At 41.8% G+C, this 9362-nt stretch overlaps 1 protein-coding gene across 1 annotated transcript in view; it reads right to left on the reverse strand.

The window, feature by feature from the left end:
• wdr41 (WD repeat domain 41) overlaps positions 1-7988 on the reverse strand; it is a 36680-nt gene extending 28692 nt beyond the window's left edge. Inside the window, exon 1 of the mRNA XM_031577664.2 lies at positions 7612-7988. Coding sequence (XP_031433524.1) covers positions 7612-7659 — 48 coding nt within the window. The 5' untranslated portion in view covers positions 7660-7988. The remainder of the gene's footprint in view (positions 1-7611) is intronic.
• Between the last annotated feature and the right edge of the window lie 1374 nt (positions 7989-9362).

Raw genomic sequence — 9362 nt, forward strand, 5'->3', positions numbered from 1 at the left:
CAGCAGCTTCCATTGCTTTGAGAGGGAGAGAAGCACGCCTGTCAGCCTTTGCATACTACCTATGTAGTATTCTACATTATGGTGGGGCGAAAAAGGCAGTGTTTGAAAGGCTGAGCAAAATGGCCATAACAACAACTCATCAAAATTCTGTAGAGAAGCAGAAGGAGTTGGCACTCCTATGTGGGGGTTCTCTAAAAATGTTAAGGGTCCAGAATGAAGTTTTCCTGAACTCTGAAGCAGAAGGGAACATTGATGTTGGTCAGGTAGTGGACACCAGCGAAGACCAAAGCACAAGTGATCCGAAGTGGCCACTTAACACTGTTCGTGAAAGCATGGAAGAGCTTCACTTGTCAGGTGAGATGACAAATGACTGATATATAGAAACACAACTAACACATCACATGCTGTGTCATCTTGAATGTTATGTGTCTATCTTTTGATTAATAATAATAATAATAATAATAATAAGTCTTGTAATTATTATTCCTTTTTTCTTTTCCAGCAGATGAAATGGCTCAAAGCATAACTGACTCTGAAATAGCTACGCTGCCTTTCAACGGAGTAAGTGACTCTGAAGCAGCAGAGCTGGGCTTGAGCTCCTCGGCTTTTCCTCTGACCGACTAGAGCTCCTCAGTTTTTCCGAGCACACACCCCACTCCTCCACCAACATATTCCATAATATTTGACAATTTGGACTTTTTCATGCGTGCACATCATCAGTCCACCCTCCACAGCAACAAATCCATACACTGGATTCATCATATTGGAGTCCAAGATAGGATCACGACATATCACCTTAGCAATGACAAACCGGACCATGACATCCTTCAATACTACCTTTGCAACTCACTCCCCGGACTAGAAACCCAGGACTATATGCGGCGTGAGTTCATTGTTCTTGGGAGCCGCATCCTTACCCAGTACCTGGCTGTTTTTAAACCCTTCAAAAAATTTGTGGTTCACCATATGCCACATCAATATACTGAGGACATGGCTAAGTGCTCCACTGATGTAAGTAATGAGTTAAATCTGCAAATAAATACACATACTTTCAACTCAAACATTACTGCAATGTCATCTAATTTTTTTATTCTCAAAGTACCCTCTGGGCCTGCTCTTCAAAGACGAGAACAAAACGTCTGATTTGGTGGACACACTTCGCTACCTTCAGAAAGAGTAAGAATATAATCAGGCTCCACTATCAGTCTTTGGCAGGAGAAGGGCTTTATTGAAACGTATAATTCCACCGTTTGTGTGTAATCCATTTAGGTATGTGCCAAAGGGACCGGACGGGGTGTCAACTGTATTAGTAGGAGGTGACCGGCTGACTGAGGGGAACTGCAGAAACATACAGTGGGCCTTCTCAGATGGTGCTTCAAAGGAAGACCGACTGGAAGGTCTCATCTTTAAGTTTGAGGACTGGCATGCCATCAGAAACCTCTTTGAAGTAAGTAACAAACTATAGAAGAATGTTGATTAGTAACAAAATGAAAGTATCACACCACTACTTTAGATGACTTTTTTAGATAGATTACTTCAAGTACTTGTTTGTCAAGTTATGTTTATCCTTTGTTAATCACAAGTCTTCAATGTTGATTAAGATCTATCATCGGATTTTCTATGATGGTGCATCCTCAAAAGACCATGGCACACTTCTTGCCAACATGACGAAGTTGAGGTACAACGTCTGCTATCTGCAATACCATGAATACATACTATACAATTATTACAGTTTTTAAGCTTGTCTTTACATTTTAAACAATATTGTTGTTAACTACAATGATTATAATTACTTTTTGTTGACCATGCTTTCCACAGTTGTTTCACAGAAATCCAGTGTCTGGATAATTCATGAATTGGGTTGTTATGGGATGGGGAACACAGTCCTGCTATCATGAACGCAGCCCTGCTGTTCTCCGAGGCATTATTTAAAATAATGCACTGGTATGGTATGTTTTCACTAACTGTATGTGGGCAGTTGAGGCTGTCAAGATAGTTGTTGTTTAGTTGGTTAGTTTCAGCAGTGCTAAAGAGCACACTGGACGCACAATAATCCTACTGTCCCTGTGTGAAAGGCTGTTTTTAACACATTAACGTGTGTGCATGCGGGTGTGTGTGTGTGCGTGTGCAAGTGCGTGTGCAAGTGCGTGAGCGTGGTAGCGTAGAGTAGTGGTAGCAGAGGTTAAGGACCTGTTCGGCATGCAAAAAAGTTGTGGGTTCAATGCCCTATTTCATTACCCTTGTTATATAATTGACCGAATAAATGACTTTTGATGAAGGCGTCTACTAAATTAATAAATGTAAATGTCTGAGAGATAATAACACTGAGAAAACTATGTCAGCCATTCGCTAAACTACATATTTCTGTTACATAGGTGCAGCAATGCAAAACAAGGTCCCCATGCAGCTTACAATGCTTATAAAGAATTTGTGCGTAAGGACACAACTGCACTCTTCCTAGCTGCTGCAATGGAGCACTTTGGGTTGCAGGATGTCACAGGTAAATTGGCACTTGGCATCACATTCATAGTTGAGAACTAGCATTTATCACATAAATACATGTATCTATATGTTACTACTGTTATAGTTAATTGTTAAAATTGTAATTCACTTTGATAAAAGTTAATACCCAATATAATTTGACTTAAATCTGCAAACATTTTATTCTGTGTGCTAACAGAAATTCCAGATGGGTTTGTCCCAGTGGATGTCAATGACGGATTGCCACAACTGAAGAGGAGCTGGCTGCATGAGAAGGTTGGACAGGTTGTGGACACCTTTGTCATGATGACAAGCGTCACAGAAGCTGCAAGTCAAAGGCAGCCTTCGACACAGCAAAGGCAGAGGCAGCAGTTTCCGTGTCGTGCGGACGGGTGTGGCAATGTGTATATATACGTCAAGGCAAGGGAAACACATGAGAAAAAGAAACACAATCTTGTGGCTCCATTAGACTCTTCTACGGAACATGCAAGTCCAGCAAACCAAGATCACCAAAAAGAACACACAGAAGCTAGACTTGGCTTTGGCTTCTTCCTGCTAAACATGCAGGACGCAGTAAGAGAAGGGGATGGTGAGAGGCTAATGAGACTTTATAAAGTTGCCCTGCTTTTCTATAAAGCGTATGGACACAGCCATTATGCCTACAGCACCTTCCTACTAACACTGCAGGTTAACGTCACACTGTCCCCACGCATGGCACACAGTGTGATGTGGAACAGGTTTTGGAATGGTAGAGGGGGAAAGGGGAAAAATATTCCTCTTGACCTCCATCTGGAACACCTGAACAATTTTTTGAAATCATTTATGAGTGGCTTGGGACCAAATCTGTCCGAAATGTCAGCAGCCAGAATCAGCAAGTCCATTGGCATCCTCAAGGAGCTGATGGACAAAACAGACACAGAGCTGGACCGGACAAGGCCGACTGGCATTCACCATGTCGCCCGAGAACAGGAGGACATTTTAACCCTGGTCAATGTTTTCAGGGAGACTCGACTTTTCCAAAATTACCCAGGCAGACAGTTTCACGCATTCCCAAATTTCCAGAAAAACTTATTGATAAAGCTGAATTACCGGGAATTATGGCAGTGGATGAAGTCCAAAGTGATGGACTGGAGAAATGTCCCTATTTAAATAGTTAGGTAAATGTGAAATGGTGATGATGGCATTACATTTGTAAATACTGTGACATTGTAAATAATTCTTTTTAATATAATAGTGTCTTTTAGTGTCCACATTTTTGTGTGTTTTCTTATTGGTTATATGTCCAAAGTATATGTTCAAACATTACCTATTATGTGGAGCTATTAAAAATCTTTGACAAAAGTCTTATTGTTTATCTTGTAAAATGCAAAAACATCAACCACCAGTAGAAAAGTATAAACAATGTAAATTTTATTCAAAAGTATAAATATAACAGGTAAAAAAGGTTTTTGCATAACAACAGGACCCTGAAGCTAGAAGTTTGAGGCTGAATTTGAAGCTAGTCTGAGATCAACAACATTGACAAGCCTGATTCCAAGCTACTTGGTGATGATTGTATCTCGTCATTCTCATCCACTTCATCAAAGTAACCAGTGTAATATATGTCAACCTGGACACGGTCATCCTGAACAACACTGTCAAACAAATTAGTTTGACTCTGTTCGATGTCATCAAAAACCTCATGCATAATTCTTAGTATTTCTTTTGCATGTTCAAGTTTGAATATAGGGAGATTATGGATAATGAAGTCCAGGTCAAATATCTGTGTACACTGTTCTAAAACCGCATCAATGAGTTCATCTCCAAAACCAGTGCAGGCTGTGTCGACTGTGTAAAGTCGTATGTTTGTATGGTCCCGAAGTAAACTACTCCTGTAGGACTGTAACAGGTCCCCGATCAAAAGTTTGTCCTCAGGTGTGACCATTCTGTGTTTGTCAGGTGATGAAACCTCCCCTGGAAAGTGTTCATATTTGGGGATTGGCTCCCCACAACCTTCAGGTTCACAAGAACAAACAGAATGGCAGTGGGTGCAGCACAGATGTCCTGGATCGACAGATGTGGTGTGTTCCTCAAAATGGCAGTACAAAGCTTTCCGCAGACAACTAGCGACCCCAGTCTCAAGTACTGTCTTAACTGCTGGGTCAAGCTTTGTATGCTGTTTGACAGCATAAACAATTGCATGTGCCTGCAACCCACCTCTGCCTGCCCTCCCGACCTGCTGAACCATGGCTTCCACATCATCTGGTAACCCATACATTACAATGTGTGATACGTTGGGAAAATTTAAGCCCATCCCAAGAGCTGTTGTTGCCACGACAACTCTGCAGCTACCCTGTCCACTCAGAGATGACAGCACTCTGTTCTTATTCTGAGGGAGTGTCTGGCTGTGGAACATGCCTATCACCAGGTTTTCAGTTTTTTTCTCAGGGTCCCGGTCAACCCAGGAATCTTCACCGAGTTCCCCCTTCAAATGGCAGAACACTCTGCCAACTGCCTTCACAGTTTTGCAGTAGATAATTACTGGCAATATGGAGATACCTTTTTCTTTAACATCCCTCACAATCCAGTCTAGGCAGTCCAGTGTATGGACAGGTACTTTAATCAGACCCAGTCTGATGTTGGTTCTGTTTGGGCTCAGAGTCAAAATGGTTGGATTGTCCATCTGAAGCTGTTTCATAACCCTGGATCTGGATTGCCGATCAGCAGAAGCAGTCAATGCCAGCACAGGTGTACCTGGAATATATGGCAGTACAATAAGCAACCGATAAGTAACAGTAAAATAAGAAATGATGAGTAGTATAATGTATTACTTTTTTATGACTGTACTGACATCTAAAAAGAATACATCACTTATAAGGGGGTACAGTTACTACCAGTATGGGTATGGTGTGTGGGTACATACAAAGCAACATCCCAATGAATGGTCAATTTGCAACTAAATGGGCAACCAGTTTCTATGGCCACTTGGCCAGTGCGAATGCAAATGAAAACCGGTTCGGTGGGGAGTGGTTAGTAGAACTGTTTAGAAGTGGACTGTTCCTACGTTCCTGTAACTATGCAACTGATTTCAATTAAAGTGGTGAATTACACTAAGTGTAGAAAACATCGAAGACTGAACATGCAAGAAGTCTATTGTTTTGTACAAACTTACCAGCTTTAACTAGGGATCTAAGTTCTCCCAACTTGGCGAAGCTCTCGCGAAATGGCGTCTGCCCTTTTGCAGCCTGACCCCTGATGGAAATAAAAGAGTACATTAGAATGTTTGAACTGTTAGTTATTTCGCTACAATGAGACTAACGTTATGATTGTACTAGGTCTGAGATAGCGAACTTACATCGACACCTATGGTACTGTGTTTACAACATTTGATTCATATCACGACATTGTGAGTTATTTACTAAGTCTGACAATCAAGACTATCTCTTACCATTTGTAAGTTAGATGAACTTCATCCACGACGATACCCATTACGTTGGCTTGAAAAACATCGGAGCCTAGCATGTCCCTCCACTTCTTGTTCAGCAGCCAGGATTCCGGGCTTCCGAAAAGGAGCTGGCAACGACCGCTTGTAATGTCCACCTCGTCGTGCACGCCGAGTTGCATCGCCGTGATGCCCATTTCGGTCGCCTCTTTCACTTGGTCCTCCATGAGTGCGACCAAAGGAGAAACCACAATGACCACTGGGTTTTCGTTGTGTCCCATCTTCTTCGCGACCATCGGGGCCAGTTGATAAATTAAACTTTTCCCGAATCCCGTAGGAAGGACAGCAAAAACATCTTTTCGATCTACAAATGCCTTGATCGCGTTTCTCTGTTCCTCTTTCAAAATGAATGCACTGTCGAGGTCTTCTAAAACAGACTCAATGGCAGAATCTACACATCTTAGCTCTCCAGCGGCAGCCATGTTTGTTGTAAATGAATTCAAACCAAGCGCCTTTTTATGACGTTGTTGGTTACGTTACTGTTGATCATCTGTCCATCATTGTATAAAGCCCGCCTTAACAATTTGATTGGTACGGCCGATATGGAGCCGCAGATAATTTCTCCTCAATGGAGTAATGCCAGACCGAACTTCCCAACCAAAAAATTTGTGGGCGGGGTTCGGTCTGGTATCCAGGCTAGGTCCCTGGGACAAAACCAGTTGAAAACCCCTGGTCTAGGCCATAGAGCGGGGTCGAGTTTTAAACGCTTATATTTCTACATTACAAGTGTATATCTAGTTCTTCTGTGGTGTACACATGTTTCTGGTGTGTTAGTTCATAATAACACTAAAATACTGTAATCATTAGGCTTTATATTTCAGAGAGGGAAGGCACTGATGCCGTCTAGGCTATCAAGAGAGGTAGAGTTTTAAACGATTACTTCTCTGCATTGTGTGTGTATATCTAGTTCTTTCTAGGCCATCAAAAGGGGTCGGAGTTTTAAACCTAAATGTATGTCTACTGTGACAGTAGTAGTTCATTCTTTGTGTATACATCTTTGAGGTGTGGTGTTTTTCTATAGAGGTGGAATAGTGTAAGGATTGTGCTTTGTATTGGATACAGAGAGCAAAATGTCAGAGCTCTATGGGACTGTCGGATTTTTATATGAAGAATTCTCTAAATCTTGTCAGCAGATCTGTCAGGTGTGGTGTTTTATTATCGAAGTGGAATAGTGCATGGATTGTGCTTTCTATGAGATAAAAGGGGCAACATTTCACGGTGTTGTGCGTTTTAGATATCAGCTGATTTTCTTTCATCTGTCTTCAGGGAACGTTCTCTCTTTTAGCGCGGTTGACCCGGCTTCAATTCCTGTTCGCAGCAGGTTGTCGCTTTGAACGCAATCGTCTACTACATATCGGACATTTACCAAAATAATGTTTGTATATTGTGTTCATATTTGTGTATTCATTTGTGGTAGAGTATGCGTCATTCAGTTATGGTAGTGTAAAAAAGCTAAAAAGTACAGAGATTATTCTAACGGCGTGACTAAGAGCAGTTGCGCAAAAAACTGCAAAGAATGTAAAAGGAAGTCAACAGACGCCGTAAACATAAGAGCGGGGACCAAAGAAAAAAAGTGTCAGATGACTACACGCAGATACAAAATAAGGGTACATTGGCTATGTACTCGATGGGAAGCAACATTTACCTACCTCAACTACACCCTGTGCTTCACGACCACCAAGGATCCAGCGCAGCATGACCAGCTTTTTGATGCAGGCTTGTCCAGACAGACAGAAGGTGTTATCTTACCCCTAGCGAAATACTAAAATTAGGTTCATGCAAGATGACAAGACGGCAAAATGGCCAAGTGAAGCACCTGATTATGTTTCCTTTTGGAATTCATGTCCCCACTGGTCTTTTCAGAGAACCTCAAGATGCATGACGCGCAACTGGATGTACGGAAAACGAAATGGGCCAAAAGTATTGCCGCTAGCAAAGCTGCCGCTAGTTCGAAATATTTTGGTCACATATACAATAACATAACAGTCGTTGTCTTTTTTGCAGCGTCCTATGTCGCATTAAGCCTTCACCAATAGCTATCTGAGCCTGTGACTGAGACTGTGTTGTTATATTGTTAATGTTAAAAGTAGCAGGCTACTTCTAGTATAGTGGCGTAAAGGGAACGGGAATTCCGAAGGGACCGGAATCGGGTGTTTCACTGGAGTCAAGCTGTCACTTTTTTTATTTGGAATCGGCTATTCTTAGGTTTATGGTTTCCATTGACTTCAGTTCGCTCCATTTGAAATTATTTGCGCGAATGTCCTTAGGCTCATTCACGCCATTGGCATATTCTATAAATCAATTAAGTTTTATCAAACACTACCACACCTGGAAGATCAGAAAGAATGTACAAAATCTATCAACGAAATTTTAGTTGAAAAGTCTGGTCTAAAGCCATAGACACCAACTAATGAGAGCACCATTGTCTTTGACAGACTAAGCACAATTTATACGAAGACATGCATACAATATGCGTTCCCTTTGAGATAGGGAGTTGAATGTCAGCTTTAGACCGGATTTTCAACTAAGATTTCTCAAAATTGCCGGCATAGATTTTGTTAATTGTTTGTGAATGGATCTTTCAGGTGTGGCAGTGTATTATAAAACTGAAATGATTTGTATAATATGCCAGCGGCGTACAGTATATCGCGCGAATAACTTCAAATGGAGTGAACTGAACACAACAAACCAGTGTTGTACTGTCAACAGATCGCTGGTACAGCATACGGCGCGTGTTGCGACTGTCACCAGCCAATTGGGCACTGTTGTGCACCCTGCCACCCTTACAAAGCTTATGACTAAAATCTCTGCATGTACCAAACCTAACTAAATGCTAAATAATATTCCCATACACCTAGCCAGGCAGCCTCTCTCTCTCTCTCTCTCTCTCTCTCTCTCTCTCCCTCTCCTTTCATATCACATTGCTAATGCCTATAATAATACTGATAAAATGGCCATATTGCCTACTGTTAAATTTACTACCTAAAAGTATCTCCTAATCTGTTTCCAAAATTGATGTCTACTAACAAAAATGTTCTCTCTCCCTTATAGCATGTTCCAATTGCTGATGGATGTGGAAACATTGCTCCTCACCCCCACTACTCCTCATCTACGCATATGGACAGCCAAACTCTACCCACTCACTCTGTTCTTTTTCTTTCTCTCCTAATCTAGACTGTCTTCGCTATGGGACGCTGCTGTAGTCTCCTCACCCGATCTACCTGTAGAAACCCTCGGCCAATTGCACCCACTGCCACTGCACTGCCGTACACTTACTTTACCCCATACCCTATGCTAGCATGTATATGCAATATATATTATTGCCACCACCGACATGTTTTTCTGTCCCTACTCTCCTTACCCCTGTAACAGTAACGCTATGAGCACAGTGTATACCCAC

The sequence above is a fragment of the Clupea harengus genome, chromosome 12, assembly GCF_900700415.2.
Source record: "Clupea harengus chromosome 12, Ch_v2.0.2, whole genome shotgun sequence".
Taxonomy (NCBI): domain Eukaryota; kingdom Metazoa; phylum Chordata; class Actinopteri; order Clupeiformes; family Clupeidae; genus Clupea; species Clupea harengus.